Below are 20,507 nucleotides of genomic sequence, written 5' to 3'. Positions count from 1 at the left end.
ATGACAACTTGGAAATAGTATTACACTTATGAGGAAGTGAATGTAGCTGAAAAGGGGAACAGAGGCAGAATGTGACAGTATGTGATATAAAAATAAGATAACATTTACATTTCATCCTTTGAGAAGCTCCCTGGCTGCTCTCACATGTTCCATTTTCTCCAGTTCACACTTCATAGTGCAACTTCAGATTTTATAGCCTGAGCACATTTAAAATTCAGGCCTCAGTTGTGTAGTATTGCGTCTTGCAGCAGGAATCTGTATGTTAACACAGTGTTGATGGGACCTTTGTTAAGAACGGAACTTCTTTGGGATCCTCACAAATGGCTGTGGATGGTACAAGAAAAGTGTTGTCAACGGGTGAGAACTAAATTTATTGTATGGAACAAGACTTTGGGATTGTGGTGATTTTTGGAGATGATCTTTGGCTCTTGCTGCTTTGACTGATAATTGATAATTAGCCAGACAGCCTTTCAGCATCTCAAAAAACACCTGTAGCCTGTCTTTTTTTCCATTTTCTCTCTGCTTTTCGACATAGTCGTCTAAGAGCACGAGTGTCACTATTCAGACAAGGCTGAGATTTGGCTCCTGATAGTCAGAGGGGCAATGGAGTCCAAAATATTTCCACAGATAGAATTAAACTCTGTGATTAATAGGTCTGTATTCAGCTGATGGGGTGGGATTTTAGAACTGCTAAGTGAAAAGGTGGCTCTGAAGGCATCTGAGAAATAACTTGGAGTGGATGTATTTATAGATCGGCAGGTAGTGAGCAGGAGTTTGATGATTGCCGATGATTTGAAACAAGGTGGAGAACCTGATACACTGATCCCGGTCAAACCGGGACATCTGGTCACCCTATGTTTAGTGAAAGTCTCATTCCCAGCTTTCAAGTCATTTGGTCAAACCAGATTGTATGTAGTTTTCTGAGTATTTTCAATTTACTTAAAATGCTTTTAGCTAATTTGCCTCCATACTCTAATTAAGTTTATCCCAGAAATTAGAAGGCCAGAGGTTGATGGAGTGAGTGATGGACTGGACAAAAGATAATAACAATCCTCCTGCTTTCCTTTTCCACTGTGTCACCATATTCTCTTTCCTCCGCCCCACCACCACCACTTCACTCCCTCCAACATTGACCATGGGCTGTTTATCGACTGACTTCTTCTTCCTGTTTGTGGTACTAAGAGGCTGAAATTAGATCTGCATCGCAGAGGATTTGAGATAAATTGGGCAGCGGATCGGTCCTAACGCAATTTTCACTTGTTTTCGGAGGGGGAAGAGGAGGATAGTTCATCACGAAGTAGCAGACAGGATAACACCAGATTAACACGGAAAAGGATGGGTTGAATGTGGGTCTGTTGGGTCTAGGTTGTGCTGCAATTAATGATTTTTAAAAACAGGAAATATATATTGTGATTGGTCAGCACAAGAGTTGCAGGAATTTGGCATTATTGATGGCTATACTGTATTTGTAGCTGATTGGGATAAAATATTCCCACTATGGTCAGTGATAGTCTAACTTTGGCCCATACTGCATGCTATCCTCCACTGTGGCTCCCTCGGGTTAGCCCAAATGGCTCTGGTACACAGGGGTAATCGGCCGCTCCCATTACAACTCCTGGGGGAGGGGGGTTTGCTCCTTGGCTTCATTGTACGGTTAGGAGTCAGGGTGTTGATCTCACTCTTTTCACTATCCCACTTTGATCTGACTCCAATCCCTGACAGCCGATACCGTAACCGGACACTCGGCGCTGCCTCTGAACAAATCTGGAATGGGAAGAGGAGAATGGGATTGAGACGAGCAGGGCTGAATGCCAGAGAATCTGTTGTTTTGTGTGCCAGACAGACATGATGACCCTCTTGGTTAAACTCAGCCCAAGAGGTCACGGCCCACCATAAAGAGGAGGGAATGCCCTGAGGGTAAACAGTGTCTCTTGATGTTTTTGTCACTTACATCTGTTCACATGGATGCCTAAAATATAACTTGGACATGATGGTGATATGGGATTGTGTATCAGCGTCTGTATAAGGATCCTGTTCTTCAAGGTGTGTAAATATTGTGGATGATGTACAGACAACACCTTGCCCTGGAGATTTTCAAAATCCAATGAAATGAAATGAATCCAATAGATTGATCAGAAAATAGTAGCTAGGAGGTTCAGTGAGTCTAGCCGGGGTCTCGTAAAATCTTTGTCTCCATCCATGTCAGACTGTACACAATATCAGGACGGGGCTAGTGTTGACCCAGTTGTCCAAACGGCACTAACAAAAAACTTAAATTCCAGACAGAAAAGAGTCTCCACAAACCATGTAAAAATTAAAGATTGTGCAGTACTGCTTTCTCACTCAGCGACTGGTGTGCTGCTCAGCTTTACTGCTGGCCAGAAGATGTATACTAGTACTAGTAAGGCTGCAATATAGTTTCAAAAGTTGTATTTTTTGTGTTTTGAACATTATTTTCATGACAAATCTTATGAGTGGATTTGAGACTAAAATGTCAGTCATGGGAGGTTGGGAGCCATGCAAGTCTGTGATATGTAGTGCAGTAAATGATCCTGGATCAGGGCTCGTCTCACACTGCAATCTACTATTTTTGATTGATGACCAAATATGATTGTCAACTTTGTTCTGGGACAGCCCAACATTTAGTGTATATAGTGTATAGGGGTCTTAAGTTTGCCCTTGGGTTAAGTCTACTATATTTGCTGCTCTAAGTGTAAGCGTACCAAGGAAGTTCAAAACATGTCAGAAGATGACATAAAAGAAAGAGCCTAACTTTCTCATAACTTTGTCCCTGATCTTACAGTTCTGACAGCTGTATTTTTCCTGAAGGGATGTTTCAGACTGAGTCTGAAGGCTGAATGGCCAGCCCTCCACAGGTGCTACAGATGGGCCCCACCAGCATTAGCTGCTATTGGCTGAATGGTATAGAGCCATCAGAAACCCGAGCCTTCCTGAATTAAATTGATAGAAAAGCCATTTAAACAGTGGCTGCAAAAAGATCCCCTGGGATACACGGGGGCGTTCAAAGACATTTGATGTTGTGTGTTTCTCTGTGTATATGCTTAACCAAGCTTATCAAGCTTTACTGAGGTGTTTTGGGTTCCACTTGTGTTTTCTTAGAAATACTCCCACTCTCAATTCTCAAGAACACCAGTGCAGTTGGCATACATCACAAACAGACAAGCTGCAACACATTCTGCCTCAGGTCAGCACTAGAACTGATGTTGACCGATTGGGCCTCTTGTCTGTCATCAAATACCATGAACATACTTGAACAATACAGTGAAAAGAACCTAGAAATGTGCATTTGTGGAATTCTCCACAATGTCAGGTCATATTTGGGACATTTGTCTAATTAGATACTTAAGTATTTTCACATTTCATCGCAAGTAATGTTAACTGAAGGGTGGTATGTTCCTCGGAGGCTCCTTTAAAACCCATTTGGTAAAAACAAATTGCTCTATCATTTCTGCATCATTTGCATATAAGCGGTAGACCAGAATAGTGATATTAAACCTTTCACAAAAGATTTTGGCGTTTCTAGCACAATGGTTTCTTTATTCACGGGATGCTTTTGGAAAAACTCTTGCTTAACACGGTATCGGTATCTTCATTACATAAAACACACAGATGAAGTACCAAAACCCACAGGCTCTTTCTCTTTCTTGGATGTCGAGATAGATGTGGGAAAGGTCCATGTCATACTAGAGAGCTGTATTATCTTTTGGAGTACAATAATATGTGTCCTCTTCCACATCCACAGTGCAACATTACATCACTCCTTTATTTAGAGGCCATATCAATGTGACATCATGATCATCACTCTATACCTGCTTTCACCACAGAGACGGTTGGCTGGGATTGAAACTAAAGCCTTTGTATTATATGAGATGCAGAACATTGATGCTTGTCCTTGGTTGTTCTGAAGGCTAATCAGATTGCATGAGGCAGAATATGGGGACAGAGTTCCAGTTTCCTGTACGCTCTGTCCAGATAATAGATATAGTGGACATCTCACAAATAACCCATGTCTCGAAGAGATCATCCTGTTGGTTAGCATCTTTTAGCCTAGGTTGGATTATCAGCAGGGCCCAGATTACCCCCAGGTACAATTTGTGGCAATGAATTTAAAACAATAGTTAGACATTTTGCGATATGCACTAATTTGCTTTCTCTGTGAGAGTTAGGAGAGAAGACTGATACCTTTCTGATGTCGGTAAATACAGTAAATATGAACCACCAGCAGCCGTTTAGCTTAGCACAAAGACTTCAAAAACGGGGAAACAGCTAGTGTGGCTCTGTTTTAAACACCTCTAAAGATTACTTATACCTTTTATATCTTGTTTGTGTAAAAACAACACATTAACACATTATGGTTTTACGGGGGAGTTGTAATGTAATGTAACTTTCAATGAACCAAGTGGCAATTGCAGGATATGGCACATTGCATTTCCCATAATTTCCAAAGATTTACTTCAGTCAGTTGCTTAAAAGACATCTTCATTAGTCAACCTCAGTAACCACGAGTGGAAAGAGACCTTCTTTTTTTACCTTTGTGATAGAACCAACAAGTGTTACTGGCCAATCCTGCCCCTGCACAGAAAAGTTTCTTTAGTAACCTGTGACTGTGCAGCTGGTGTGTGTTAGAAATGCCAGCACTTAGCCGTAGCCTCAGTAGAGTGCATGCTGTTAACAGTGGTTAAGTTACTGTCTAAAGATGCTCGGGGGGTAGCATAATGGTTATCAAAAGGTTGTGTGCTGTGTTTGCTGCCACAGAAGAGAAAAAAATATATAAATGTTCATGTAAAGTTACAACAGCATCTCTTTACTATTCTTCTCTGCAGAGTTGGCCAAAACTGTAAAAAGCTGGTTACCAACTACGAGCCAGAACCAGAGGCCTCCCAACTACGCTTTGAAGCCACATATCTGCAAAGGTAACATGCAAGAATGTAGTGTAGCAATAGCACAAGTAGAGGGGAGTCATAAAGCCAGTAAAGTGACTCAGTAATGTCAGTTACACAGTAGTTTCATGTTATCTAAAGTTTGCTCACATTAGACACATAAGCTACTGGTCATACTGGACCAAGTACTGTAGGGTTTTAGCAGCAAAACTGAGGGCATTACTTGAACAAGGATGCATTTTATTGCTTATAAATCAAATGTTTCATTTGTAAGATAAAAGTTATGTTCATATTATCTACCTCATAGATGCATTCATTTTTTACATTATTGCATTTTGCTAATATTCTCAGCATGTGCTAATAACTACCCCTCCATGATATAATGGGATTTTCTAATAACATCCCTGGAACATAAACAGTGTTTAAATATAAAGCATTTAATGTTAAGTGCTTACAAGGTTTCAAAGCTTCTTTGACAGCCGTTGGAAATATGCAGCTGGCTCAGAGTATCTGTGTCATTCAAGCAGTGTGTTTGTACCTCTAGGTGCAGATCAGGCTTTGGAGGTATCTTGGTTGTCTTGTTGCAATTGTAATCCATGCTGTAGATCTTTTTTTCTGTTATGACACAAAGGCTCTGTTGGTTCAGTGACTTACTTGTCAGGACAGGCTGACAAAAGAATCAAAGGGAGGAAGCATGTACAACATTTTCACATGAATCTGTGATGAAGCAAGTCAAAATTTTAAATGGGTTATGTCTATGGTTGACGTCTTGTTGTTGTAATGACGACGAAATAGATTTTCTCTTTCAAAACACTGTCCTGGGTAGGAATTCTGTTTTAAACATGAGACAAGAAACTATGTGTCTGTTCTCAATAGTGCCTGAATATTTTCTAATGGCACAGCTGACATGTGTGTGCCAGGCACCTGGTAAACAGACAGGACACACAAATATAGGGGAAACAGGGGAACATGTGTGGTTTTACATAAAATCCAATTAAACCAGTAATGTTTTAATGACATTTCCCCCTTGAACCAGCCCATGACAAACGAATCCGCAAAGCCACTGGCTGGAATGCCTTACCAATTACGAGCTTCTGAAAGACACTGTATAAATTGTGTAAAACTTTCCTTTTTTTGTCACTTTATACTACAGACATTAAAGCTTCATCGTCGCTGAAAATGGAATGATTGTGCACAATAAAAGCTGTTACTCTCCAAAGCACATTCCCAGCGTTAAGCTTTAATCCATGCTTTAAGGCTGCAGACATTTTATAACCCTTCAGTCAACAAAGATGTTGTTTCTTAGGAATGATGTTAACTGTTGGAATAATATGACCCTGTATTTGAATGTACATTTTATGACTTTTTTTACTACATTTTCTTGAGGCCATAGTAAGGGGTGTTCTGTCTTATTTACATCATATGGCAGTAAAAAAAGGACTGTAATTGAGAGGTGATTGATAAGGTAAAATGCAGAGAATAGAGTTCAGAGAAAAGAGAAGGGTTTTCCAGGGAGAAGTAAGAGAGAGGACATGCACTATCTTTAAAGAGGAGAGAGGAAAGGAAAGGAGGGGGAGGAATTGAATAACAGGCTGATGTGGAAGGAGGTGAAAAATGGCTCTATTATAGGCCTAATAGAATTTCCCTTGGCCCAGAGGGACACAGAATGGACTCTCCCTCCTTCCCACTTTGCCTCTCTATCCCCTCATCCCTCCATTTGCCCGGGCCGGAGATATAATTTCATCACTCTTCACTTAATTGTGTGTGTTGCTGGCAGAGGCTCACTCTCTGTTCCAGCAAACAGAGGCAGGTGGGAGAGGAGGAAGAAGAGCAGAATAATAGAACAGAGTGGGCAACCACATCACTTCATTTTTATAGATGGACAGCGTGTAAAAGTGATGGGTTAGGTGGTCCCTTCTGAGTAGCCAAGTGTAAACACAGCCAGAACAATGAGCGGGATCTCGGTGTGTTATACAGAATACAGCACTAGATGGATTTACAGTAACATGCTGTCCATAACACAATCCATGTAGACATAAGATAATTATTGCCTTTGTTTACATATGATTGCTTTTCCTAGTCAAGAAAAAGTTAAACAAAAAGAGTATCTATTACAGTGTATTGATGAAGAGTGGTTAAAAAGATGATTTGAAAGTTGATAAATGTATGTTTCCGTCAGAATTTGCATTCATCGAAATGCATTACATAGGCCGACATTTTCTACAACACAGATTGTGAAGTAATTTGTCCTTTTCTCGATCATAATACAGATGCTACCGATTCTACATAGGGATAGGGCAATAACCAAATATATAAATGTTTTGTAAGCAGATAAACACAACAGAAGTGACAGCATATTACATTACATTACACGTCATATAGCTGACGCTTTTGTCCAAAGCGACTTACAATTGCTATTTATGTCATAGGTCGCACGCCTCTGGAGCAACTAGGGGTTAAGTGTCTTGCTCAGGGACACATTGGTTGATGTATCGCAGTGGGATTCAAACTCAGATCTCCCACACCAAAGGCATGTGTCATACCTGGTTGTAGTTTTGTTCCTTAGTATTACTGTGTATGGTTAGAGAAGAGAAATAAACTGTGTCTGAATTAATTTGCTGTATTAGTAAAATGTCATTTAAAACCAGATTGATACGACCTTCAACGTATTGTATACAAAACAGGATACAAATTGAAACTGACCCTTAAATTCACGCCTAAGAAAGAAAAGAAAGCTGCTCCACCTCTGTTACCTTGTCAGATGCCGACCTCTGACTTCAGAGGAGATCAGTCACTTATTCCCTACTGTCCCACACCATTTTGCTACTTTCAAAGGCTGCACAGTTGTATTTGATCTCCTGTTAAAGTCCTCTGTGACCAAAGAGAACACGTGTGGCAACGTCTGGAATGATCTGCAGACTTGCTACAGTCAGCCATACATCATCATGAGTGTCTACTAAGAGCCTCAGAGAGATGCTTCTCACTTGGTCTTAAAGAAGAAGATGCTTCAGACCTTTGACCTCATCTCATGATTGCCTTTTTTAAAGAATACTGTGCTAACTTGTATAAAGGAAAAAAGACATGGAGGTTAGAAGAAATAACTAACAAGGAGTTCTTAAATCTGCTTCACAGGCAAATACGGTATGCTGCTTCTGACTCTTTAGTTGGCAGTCAGCATTTATTTTCATTTCTGAATCTGCAGAAATACTTATCTTGAACGGTCAAGGAAATTATCAACATTTTGGGGAAATACGATTTCTGGTAGAGAGTTGGATAAGCAGATTAATACCAGACTGTCAAGGTTGTCATTGTTGCCATTGGGACCTCAAGAAAGTCTCTGCAAGGTTATTTTAATGGCTCACATAAGTAAATAGAAATACATTTCTACATGTAAGGCATCAATCTTTTCAAGAAATAGTCATGCACATAACACCCCGTGAAACCATAATGTGTTCTTTTTACACTTCAGGTTTTGTATGGATTAAACAAACAAGATATAACTAGTGACTCTAGAGGTTCCAGTCTTTGTGCTAAGCTAACTAGTTGCTGGCTGTGGTTTCATATTCACTTTACAGCCAGGGGAGTGGTATTCATCTTCTCATCTAACTCTTAGCAAGAAAGCAAATATGCATATTCCCCAAAAATTCAATTTCATTGGTTTAAACAAGGATCTAAATCGTTTATTCCTAGTTGATGATGGTAGGCTGGATATGAACCTTCTGAAGTTATTACGTGTTACTTGTGTGAGACCTTTGGAAAACAGTTTTTCATGGCAAAGGTTTCACCAACTCACATTTCTAGACAATCCTAAGGGAGTCCATTTTCCACATTCTCACTTTATCAGTGATTCCATCCATTCATCTTCGTCCGCTTATCCGGGGTCAGGTCGCGGGGGCGCAGCTCCAGCAGGGGACCCCAAACTTCCTTTCCCGAGCCACATTAACCAGCTCCGACTGGGGGATCCTGAGGCATTCCCAGGCCAGGTTGGAGATATAATCCCTCCACCTAGACCTGGGTCTTCCCCGGGCCTCCTCCCAGCTGGACGTGCCTGGAATACCTTACTAGGGAGGCGCCCAGGGGGCATCCTTACCAGATGCCCAAACCACTTCAACTGGCTCCTTTCGACGTAAAGGAGTAGCGGCTCTACTCCGAGCTCCTCACGGATGATTGAGCTTCTCACCTTATCTCTAAGGGAGACGCCAGCCACCCTCCTGAGGAAACCCATTTCGGCCGTTTGTACCCTGGATCTCGTTCTTTCGGTCATGACACAGCCTTCATGACCAAGGTAAGGGTAGGAACGAAAATTGACCGGTAGATCGAGAGCTTTGCCTTCTGGCTCAGCTCTCTTTTCGTCACAACGGTGCGATAAATTGAATATAATACCGCACCCGCTGCGCCGATTCTCCGACCAATCTCCCCAAGGTACTTGAACTCCTTCACTTGGGGTAAGGACTCATCCCCTACCTGGAGTAGGCACTCCATCAGTTTCCTGCTGAGAACCATGGCCTCAGATTTAGAGGTGCTGATCCTCATCCCAGCCTTCACACTCTGCTGCGAACCGATCCAGTGAGTGCTGAAGGTCGCTGGCCGATGATGCCATCAGGACCACGTCATCTGTAAAAAGCAGCGATGAGATCCCCAGCCCACCGCCCCCCCCCCCCCCCCCCCCCCTCTATCCTGCTTTCTTCCATAAATATTACAAACAGGATTGGTGACGAAGCGCAGCCCTGGCAGAGGCCAACCCTCACCTGAAATGAGTCCGACTTACTGCCGAGAACCCGGACACAGCTCTCACTTTGGTCATACAGAGATTGGATGGCCCTGAGAAGGGACCCCCTCACCCCATACTCCCGCAGCACCTCCCACAGTATCTCCCGGGGGACCCGGTCATACGCCTTTTCCAGATCCACAAAACACATGTAGACCGGTTGGGTATACTCCCAGGCTCCCTCCAGGATACTTGCGAGAGTGAAGAGCTGGTCCGTTGTTCCACGACCAGGACAGAATCCGCATTGTTCCTCTTCAACCCAAGGTTCGACTATCTGCCAAACCCTCCTTTCCAGCACCTTTGGGAGGCTGAGACGTGTGATACCCCTGTAATTGGCACACACCCTCTGGTCCCCCTTTTTGAACAGGGGAACCACCACCCCTGTCTGCCACTCCTTAGATGCAGTCCCAAACTTCCACGCAATGTTGAAAAGGCGTGTCAACCAAGACAGCCCCTCCACACCCAGAGCTTTCAGCATTTCTGGACGGGTCTCATCAATCCCTGGGGCCTTGCCACTGTGGAGTTGTTTGACTACCTCAGTGACTTCCACCAGGGAAATTGACGACAATCCCCCATCATCCTCCAGCTCAGCCTCTGACAGAGTTCCTCAAAGTGCTCCTTCCACCGCCCTATTACCTCCTCAGTTGAGGTCAACAGTGTCCCATCCTTACTGTACACAGCTTGGATGGTTCCCCGCTTCCCCCTCCTGAGGTTTTCCAGAAGCACCTTGGTGCCGACCGAAAGTCCTTCTCCATGTCTTCTCTGAACTTCTCTGCAGCTCTTTTGTAGATCTGATTTGTAGAGTAAATAAGAATTTGTGATATACTTTTTTTTTTTCTCCTTGCTTTTCTCATTCATTCTTTTCATAGTCTTAACAGAATAAAGGGCAACATTTAAACTGTATTCCTGTATGGTGCTGTATGGTGGCTGAAAGTTTTTGGCATTACCTATCTTGTTGCAAAATCGAGGTAGCCCTCAGATCCATCATTTCAGTATGAATCACATTTGAAGTAATGACTTAAGAGGAACTTCAGTAGGTTTTCATCATTACAGAATGTAAATCAGCATGTTGAAGTGTTCAAGATGATGTAAAGATTAATAATACAAACCCACTGATTATAAGCGGTGCGCCTCTACAGACTCTGTGAAGACAGCTTTTCTTCACTCGGTTCAACATGAAGCCAACACTCAACTGGTCACCCAAACTCAACGTGGCCTATCCTCTTTCACCACCACATGTCACTCCTGCACACATGGTTCCCTTCACACATCGAACATTCCTCGCTAACGACTCACTGGAGGTTAGCAGCAGTTAGCTGGGAAATGTGTTTTCCATTTGAATCACGGTTCACTTAGAAACTGATCCTGGGTACTGGGACTGGGTCAGAACCTGTTGATGATATTTCGGATCTGAATAAGCAGAAACCGCTCAGGGTGCAGTTACCAAGATGGCAGGGTAAAGATTGTTGCTAACCTATCTATCTATCTATCTATTAGCAAGCAAACATGTAGCAAATACAGATATCTGCACAATGCACAAATCAATCACCTGGTTATTAGCATACAGCTTTTCAATGAAATTTTCTTATTATTAACGATTTTGTTGTATTTATTATTTTAAACTGTTCTTTATCTGTTTCCTACATCTTCTTGTCCATCTGTAACATGTCAATTTCCACTCTGGGGATCAATAAAGTCTTGTCCTATTTTATGTTAAAATTTGTAAATATCTATTATAATTCTTTCCAGCACATACAGTATATGAATTCAAACCAAAAGAAGTATTTACCTTTCGACCATAAAGTATACTAATTCATCACAATGTTTCCACACTAGTAATATTACCACTGACTTAAGCCCACAGTGACATAAAAATATAAGCCAGCGGGAACCACTCTGCCAGCATGTGTCACATCACGCACCATTACCTTGCCGTATCACTCACCAGAGTAAGTCTAATTGCGTTGACAGGCTGTTGGTTTCTATTATTATAGTATTGTGTTGCTGTTGCCACATTGACCACACACAATGCCATAATTCATGCAGTCAGTTTGATGAAGCTAAAGAGGAACTAGTCCATCCTATTTAGCCCCCTTTTCAGTCCCCCATCCTCTTTCTTCCCTCCTTGGGCTGCAACTGTTAAAGCTTCCAGTAATCAGTCTGTCTCATTTGGCTTGGATTACATGTCAGAAGGACTTCAGTGGCTTTTGAGGAAAATGCACAGACCTCCATCCTGAGGGCAAAATACAAAAGAATCCAGAGCATAACTATGGAGCCCCAAAGTTCACAATATTAAATAAATGAATAAGTACTTATGAAATAAATGTATCAAATGAATAAATTGTGTAACACATATGAACCAATAAATTGTAAATCCTTTAAGAAGTTAAGTATTAAACTCAACATATTAATGTGAAATGTAATTTTATCCTTATTTTCATAATCGTTTTATTGAAGTTCTTTTTTATTGCATTTTATGCTTATATTTGATAATAGCATTTTTCCTAACACCACTTTTATTTCATAATGTCCTCCTTTTATTTATCTTAACAAGGCTACATGCTATGGTACCTAGCTAGACAGCTAACTAGCAATTTTTTCATGTTGGTATTGATTATTATTACCCATTATCAATGTACAGTAAAAAGCCAGTGTTAGCAGCAGCAGCAGCAGCAGCTAGTTAATTATTGCTTACCTGCTTTTCCCTTTCATTCGGAGTAATAATTAAAGCTCACACCCCAGTTTAGCCAATCCTTTCAGAAAAAAGAGTTTTTTTGTGATTGTTGTGGGCAAAAATCCTTGATTATGCGGCACGTTTTCATAAAAAATGCGATGGAATATGCAGGATATTTATGCAATTTTATGTGATGAAATTGCGGGAACTTGCAAAAATTGCGGGAACTTGCAAAAACTGTGGTTTGATGAAAAAGAGAAAAAAAGTGATTCCCCAACACCCTGCTTTTTGATGATGTTCACGTCGCGTAATTTCGTCACTTCATAACGTTCCCATGGCCACAGGGGAAAATGGCTGCTCTTGTGTGAAGTAAACAAAACATTTTTCAACTTTCTGCTAAGATATATATGACTTTTTTGCAACGAAAATGCAGGGATTATGAAATCATGCAAGCCCCGCATATTTTGCGCAGAAATCGGCAATTTATGCGGCGAAAGTGCGGCGTATTTGAAAAAATGCGGCCCCCGCAAAATTATGCATTGAATTATGCGATCGCATAATCGCGTTTTTCTGGAGGGACTGTTTAGCTATTTAGCTGGCTAGGTTGGTAGCATAGCCTTGTTAAGCCTAATAAAAGGTGAAGTTAGTTGTTTGTTTATTTACAGCAGCAGCCTCTAGTTTGGTGCTGTTGCTCTAACGGGAGCAAAAAAATTAAGAATGATTGATTAAATAACATTCCAGAATAATTAGTTGAGTTTTATACTTTTGTAAATAATTTCACAATTTCTTGGTTGATTTATATATGTTACTATATGTATTCATCAGAGTATTTCATAATGTCATATATATCTATATATAGCTCTGTAAACACAGACCAATTCACTGACTCACAAACTAACCTGTTTTGTACTTTTGCTTTGCTAGCTAGCTAGCCAGGTGTGTGTGTGTGTGTGTGTGTGTGTGTGTGTGTGTGTGTGTGTGTGTGTGTGTGTGTGTGTGTGTGTGTGTGTGTGTGTGTGTTACTGCAGGTAAATGCACGCTTATGTTTGTGTGTGCATTGTTGGATCAATACAGGGTATAAGTGGATTTAAGAGCTTTATTATTGTTTTTTTCTGCTTGTCTGATGTAGGAATTTGGTTCGCAAATTCACATTAAGTATAGTACAGTATATGTATTGGTAGGCTATACAAGGAACATTCAGTATTTCTCAGATGTCTACTATTCAGTACTGGTGACACACACACACACACACACACACAGAACACACATACACACACACACACACACACACACACACACACACACACACACACACACACACACACACACACACACACACAGACACCACCACCCTCAAACCCCAATCTGCATGGCTACTTTGTTTCGCTCAAGTGCAATATGACATGTTCACCTTCAGTTGGGTTTACTGTACATGCATGTCTGCTCACTGTTACTCAATTCAATCTTTTATATCTATCAAACTAAATACTGTCTGAGAAAAAGCCTCCATCTTCAGTCACAGTCACCACTCTGAAGATAGTGTTGACTAAGTTATAGTACAATGAAAAAAGGGCTTTCAGGGAATGTCATTCTGTGGTAATGGCTAATATTGAAAACATATGTCACGTTTCCTTAATCCTGTTAATTGCTATTTTACCAGAGTAATTTACGTTTTGTATAACTTTTTAATTAGTCTGTCTGTCTGATAAAGATATGGCTTTGGCCAGCAACAAGTTAACTTAGCTTAACATAACGAGTGGAAACCGGGCGAATAGCTAGTCTGGCTCTGTCCAAAGGAAACATAATCTGCCTACCAGCTCTGGACTATTTATGCTATTGGACTAAGCCAGGCTATCATAAATAGTCTGGTATGTAACACCCTGTAACACCACAATTTGTTGTTCTTACACTTACAGATTAAACACACATGATATAACATGCTAATTAGCTAGCTTTAAATGTACTATGTACTGTGTATTTTGTTACCTTTGGACAAAGCCAGGCTAACTGTTTCTCCTGTTTCCAGTCTGCATGCTAAGATAAACTAACCGGCTCCTTGCTGTAGCCTTATATTAAATGTACACATAAGTGATATTGCTCTTTTCATCTAACTCTCTGCAAGTAATTGCAAGCGTATTTCCAAAAATGTCATACTGCAAAATGATTGACTTACTGTAGAGGGCACTCACATCACAGTGTATTATATTGTTGTATAGTTGAGTTTGGTGGTAGGGGGTGTTTTTCCTAATGGACAATTTGAGCCTTTCCAGTTCTGACTAGCCTTATAAGTATATTCAATTTGTGTCTAGTCTTAATGACGCACTGCATTAATACAACTGATAGTAAATTGTTGTTAATTGTAACTCACAAAGGCACCTACCTCTACCCTGGAAATCCAGAGTTCTTGCGAGAGCACAATTTGAATTTGCTCAGCGAGTCACTCTGCCATTCAGTAATGATGCTCATTAACTATGCCCTTGTAGCCGAGCTGCACCAATCACATCGTTGTATCTGATATAGGCGGGCCAGAGGCGAGCTAAACAGATGACAACAGTTTAACCAACCAGTTAGCTCCGCTGGTAGCTAAGCGTATGGGGCTCTGGATAAGTCACCCCGTGTATTGTTGTGATTGGTCGTAGTGTTATCCAATTGCGTGCAGTGAGATTTTCAAATGCATGCTTGGTGCCGCCCCTTCAGTTGGGCCATTTTCATTACTCAATGCCAGACCCTTAATCTTTCGGATTTGGGTCTGGATTTCTCCCTTTTGCCCTTCTTACCCTTTTAAACTTGGACAGCATTGATATTGTAACAACGTTCCATTCACATAGTACAGTAGAGCCTTCTATGCTCTAACTAAAATAAAAACTAGAAAAAGACGAATTATTTACAAGTTAAAAAACAACAACTAAAGAAAATATACTTACAAAAACGGCTAACAAACAACACATGTACAACATCAGCGGACACCTGAAATAGTTCTCAGGCACTTGTGATGCAAACAGACATAATTAGACATTTAAGTACTAAAATCTAGGACAATAAGAGAAACATAATACCATTTACAGTTGTTATTCGGTAGTTAAAATACAACAACCCTTAGAGAGTAGAGTGAGAATACCTTCATTTAAAGTAACACTACAGCATTAACTCAGTATGCTAGTGGTTAGTACCAATGTACAATCTGTAACTGAAAGTAACAGATGAAATTGGTGATATAGGTAAGTTTAGAACAGTAAATTATTTGCTCCTTCAAATATTTCCCCCCACAAAAAAAAAAAATACAAATAGTTGCGATCCTCAGTCGGCAGCATATTAATATCATCATAATCACATTTTTTGAAGTATGCTTTGAAAAATTCAAACCAAAAGGGTACAACATAACACAATGTAAAAAGCACATACAGTACCGCCATGAGAAGAGGAAGGCATGCTTGTACTTAAACAAGCTGAATGCTGGATCCTGGGTTTCACCTTTTACATTTAAGTAATCCAAAACTTTTCCGCTTTCCCTCGGTCTGATCATCCCACATCCTTTGACTTATATCTCCACTGACTTGCCTTTTATCCAGAGGTCATTGTTGCAAACAATGAGGAAACAAGACACCCATTTTTCTTTTTTTTCTGGCCCGCTTCCCTTTTCTTATTCACCTGTCTGAAGGATTGTCAGTTGCAAGAATCACTGCTTTGGATAAACACAGTGTCTATAAAGGGTGCAATAATAAGTGTAATATTGATGTAACAGTCATTCAAGATACCCTGAGAAATTAAGCAAAAAAGATAGAAAACCCTGGACTTTTGTTTGGCATTCTGATTATTCTGTATGTTTTGTTTTTTTCTTGGAATTTGAGTTGCTAGTTTCTGCATGCTGTTTACTGTTAAGGTAGCATTTCACCATCTATAGCACACATTGTAAATTAAATTGATTTTAGACATACTATTACCATATATTGGCTACTAATAATGAGATTGAACAATACATGGTCCTCTCATGAAAGTGTTTTCATACAGTATATGGCAGGATCGAAAATCGTGTGTGTGTGTGTGTGTGTGTGTGTGTGTGTGTGTGTGTGTGTGTGTGTGTGTGTGTGTGTGTGTGTGTGTGTGTGTGTGTGTGTGTGTGTGTGTGTGTGTGTGTGTGTGTGTGTGTTACATGCATGGTTATATACTGTTGGTCTATGTGTGTATGTATGTACAGTATGAGTATGGTGTGTGCCTATGTATGTACTGTGTACATAGTTGTTACTTTTGAATTCCACATCCCTTTTCTGGGTCAGTATGATGGATTCTGTGTACGAGCTTCTGTGTTATGCAGATAGACCTGAGCACATAGAATAGTGTCTCATGTTGCCTTGGTCAATGACCTGCCCCACAGACCACCTAGTTGGCAAAGTCCAGCCAGCAGTTCTTATAGCAGTTGTCGGAAGAAAGCAGGGTCTGCAGAAACCAGTTAGTTGCGATCAATCCCATGTGTGCTGCAGCTCACTGTCTCACATATTTAAAATAAGAGCACATAGCCGGACTTTTGTTTTTGCTGAAAGAGATCAAGTTCATTTGAAAAGCATCCAAGCATCCTTCCTCAGGTTGTCATATTTGCAAAGATCCAGATACTCCGTGGTATGCAGGCCCAATCGGGCAGCAGTAACAGACACAAGCCGTTTGACAACTTAAATGCAAAAAGTCTAACATGGCATGTAAATAATGTCGCTCGTCAGGTATGGTCTCAAGACATTTACTCCTCTTTGGTAGCATAGATTTGTAAAGTAACAAGGTACAACACTGGTGTATGAATGCTATAAGCTAGGGACAAACTAACTATGAATGTTTAGGAATAAAGATGCAGCGGATCAAGTTGTAGGAATGAAAGAGCCAGGTATCCACAATAAATTCAGTTCAAAGCCCATTTCTTTTCTATGGTTAATAAAGTCAGAGGATGGTAATAGTGTGGGAAGGCAAATGGATATCAAGGCCAAAAATGGACTGATTATAGACATTTTTCTTCCACATAGGCTTTACAGTATGTGGATTTTAAAAGGTGAGAATGAATGATTATAAGCACATCCAGATGATTAAGTGAAGGGTTTTGGCTTTATTAAGTATGATGATATTCATGCAGTTTTTGTATCTCTGGCGTTTTATTCCTTTATTAAACACGAGTCTTCTGGACTCATGATATTTGACTGCTGGCTTCTTGAGGGAATAACTTTTAAGCGGTTCTAGCATGAATTATGTGGAGTGAGGGAGGCCATGGAAGAATATTAAGGTTAAGGTGGTTTGCTTACTGTTAAGTTCAAATCACACTACAGAAGTGGCGGTAGGCTTCGTAACATTCGGGCTTAGCACCAGACTCTGGGCGATGTCATCGCGATTAATTTTGCGCAGTGCCGTGCACAGCGTGTCAATGCTGGCACAGTCCTTGCTCGCCCAGTCAGACAGGAGCGCGCGGACAGGATGCTCTTCCTGTTGGAAGGTGGCAATCCGCTCCTCCTCGTATCCCAGAAGGCCCGCCAGGTTGCACCAGTCACTGTCCTCCATGTGGTTGCAGTCATCTCCTTCGTTGCCCCTGAACAGCAACTTCTCCACTTTCTCTCTGGTGTGGAGAGGAAGGAGCAAACAAGGCTCTTCATCCATGGTGACAACTGCAGAGAGGGAAAACAAGTTGTCATTTCATTATTTGAATTTATATTATTTAGGTATGTTCAGCTTGGTGTGATATTAAACATAATACTAAATCTAAATATGATTACATCTTCTAACAGAATCTCAGATCTTTTAACATAACTTTGAATCTTTTTATGAATGACTGGTTCACGTAAAGGAACATTCTTAGAAATCCCTACAAATTGCTCTCTATGACTGAGTAATATAATATAATAACACAATATGGATTCTACCTACATCCTGTTCATGAGCTTTTCAATTGGCTTTAATTATTTGTAAAAAGGAAGTGATGGAGTATACATTTCCTGAAGCAGCAACAAAAAAGAAAGCACTGGGTAGCTGCATTGCATGAGCAGCAATAGCCTCTCTGGCCAACCAGTTTTGATGATTAAAACATCATGACAGGAAAATATCCCTCTGACTGTCAACAGAATTCAAGGGCTATGATACAGTGCCTTGCGAAAGTATTCGGCCCCCTTGAACTTTTCGACCTTTTGCCACATTTCAGGCCTCAAACATAAAGATATAAAACTGTAATTTTTTGTGAAGAATTAACAACAAGTGGGACACAATCATGAAGTGGAACGAAATTTATTGGATATTTCAAACCTTTTAAACAAATAAAAAACTGAAATATTGGGCGTGCAAAATTATTCAGCCCCTTAAGTTAATACTTTGTAGCGCCACCTTTTGCTCGCGATTACAGCTGTAAGTCCGGCTGGGGTATGTCTCTATCAGTTTTGCACATCGAGAGACTGACATTTTTGCCCATTCCTCCTTGCAAAACAGCTCGAGCTCAGTGAGGTTGGATGGAGAGCGTTTGTGAACAGCAGTTTTCAGTTCTTTCCACAGATTCTCGATTGGATTCAGGTCTGGACTTTGACTTGGCCATTCTAACACCTGGATATGTTTATTTGTGAACCATTCCATTGTAGATTTTGCTTTATGTTTTGGATCATTGTCTTGTTGGAAGACAAATCTCCGTCCCAGTCTCAGGTCTTTTGCAGACTCCATCAGGTTTTCTTCCAGAATGGTCCTGTATTTGGCTCCATCCATCTTCCCATCAATTTTAACCATCTTCCCTGTCCCTGCTGAAGAAAAGCAGGCCCAAACCATGATGCTGCCACCACCATGTTTGACAGTGGGGATGGTGTGTTCAGGGTGATGAGCTGTGTTGCTTTTACGCCAAACATAACGTTATGCATTGTTGCCAAAAAGTTCGATTTTGGTTTCATCTGACCACAGCACCTTCTTCCACATGTTTGGTGTGTCTCCCAGGTGGCTTTTGGCAAACTTTAAACGACACTTTTTATGGATATCTTTAAGAAATGGCTTTCTTCTTGCCACTCTTCCATAAAGGCCAGATTTGTGCAGTATACGACTGATTGTTGTCCTATGGACAGAGTCTCCCACCTCAGCTGTAGATCTCTGCAGTTCATCCAGAGTGATCATGGGCCTCTTGGCTGCATCTCTGATCAGTCTTCTCATTGTATGAGCTGAAAGTTTAGAGGGACGGCCGGGTCTTCGTAGATTTGTAGTGGTCTGATACTCCTTCCATTTCAATATTATTGCTTGCACAGTGCTCCTTGGGATTTTTAAAGCTTGCGAAATCTTTTTGTATCCAAATCCGGCTTTAAACTTCTCCACAACAGTATCTCGGACCTGCCTGGTGTGTTCCTTGTTCTTCATGATGCTCTCTGCGCTTTACACGGACCTCTGAGACTATCACAGAGCAGGTGCATTTATACGGAGACTTGATTACACACAGCTGGATTCTATTTATCATCATTAGTCATTTAGGTCAACATTGGATCATTCAGAGATCCTCACTGAACTTCTGGAGAGAGTTTGCTGCACTGAAAGTAAAGGGGCTGAATAATTTTGCACGCCCACTTTTTCAGTTTTTTATTTGTTAAAAAAGTTTGAAATAGCCAATGAATTTCGTTCCACTTCATAATTGGGACCCACTTGTTGTTGATTCTTCACAAAAAATTACAGATTTATATCTATGTTTGAGGCCTGAAATGTGGCAAAAGGTCGAAACGTTCAAGGGGGCCGAATACTTTCGCAAGGCACTGTAGTTTAGCACCAAAAATGCCTCCACACATTCCACCTATTAGCACTTTAAGATACTGTCCATACCTAGAGAGAGCTCTGCTAAATTCTCCTGCTTGCACCACTTTGTTTTTTTTCTCCATAATCTGGACAAGCATGTGCTTTTAAAAGTCCTGAATTCTCTCAAACTGGTTTGTCAGGGCAGGACTGGAACATGCCAGGAGCACATTCTGCCAAAAAAGACAATGTAGCTCTGTCAGGGTTGTAATCTGTGTTTGCGGATTTGCTACAGTAAATTTGAAAGGTTGTATTTCAGATGAAGCTACGAGACGTTTAATTCCTGAGGGGAAATTCTTTCAACTGACGCGGTGGGACCGTTCAGGGTGCAGTCCTGTGTACATTTACAGTAACCCATCAGATTTATTTGTGGATGAGAAGATCTCATTACCAG

At 40.9% G+C, this 20,507-nt stretch overlaps 1 protein-coding gene and 1 long non-coding RNA gene across 3 annotated transcripts in view; one reads left to right on the top strand and one right to left on the bottom strand.

Annotated features, from left to right (window-relative positions):
* LOC120551380 overlaps positions 1-20,507 on the top strand; it is a 56,698-nt gene continuing 36,191 nt past the window's right edge. For both annotated transcript variants that reach the window (XR_005637871.1, XR_005637870.1), the window contains exons 1-2: positions 1-357; positions 4,845-4,934. This is a non-coding gene — a long non-coding RNA (uncharacterized LOC120551380). The remainder of the gene's footprint in view (positions 358-4,844; positions 4,935-20,507) is intronic.
* ngfrb (nerve growth factor receptor b) overlaps positions 15,397-20,507 on the bottom strand; it is a 29,164-nt gene continuing 24,053 nt past the window's right edge. The window contains exon 6 of the mRNA XM_039788795.1: positions 15,397-17,979. Within this exon, the coding sequence (XP_039644729.1) occupies positions 17,636-17,979 (344 nt within the window). The 3' untranslated portion in view covers positions 15,397-17,635. The remainder of the gene's footprint in view (positions 17,980-20,507) is intronic.

The sequence above is a fragment of the Perca fluviatilis genome, chromosome 21, assembly GCF_010015445.1.
Source record: "Perca fluviatilis chromosome 21, GENO_Pfluv_1.0, whole genome shotgun sequence".
In the NCBI taxonomy this organism is placed as follows: domain Eukaryota; kingdom Metazoa; phylum Chordata; class Actinopteri; order Perciformes; family Percidae; genus Perca; species Perca fluviatilis.
This window is presented reverse-complemented; position numbering and strand designations above follow the sequence as displayed.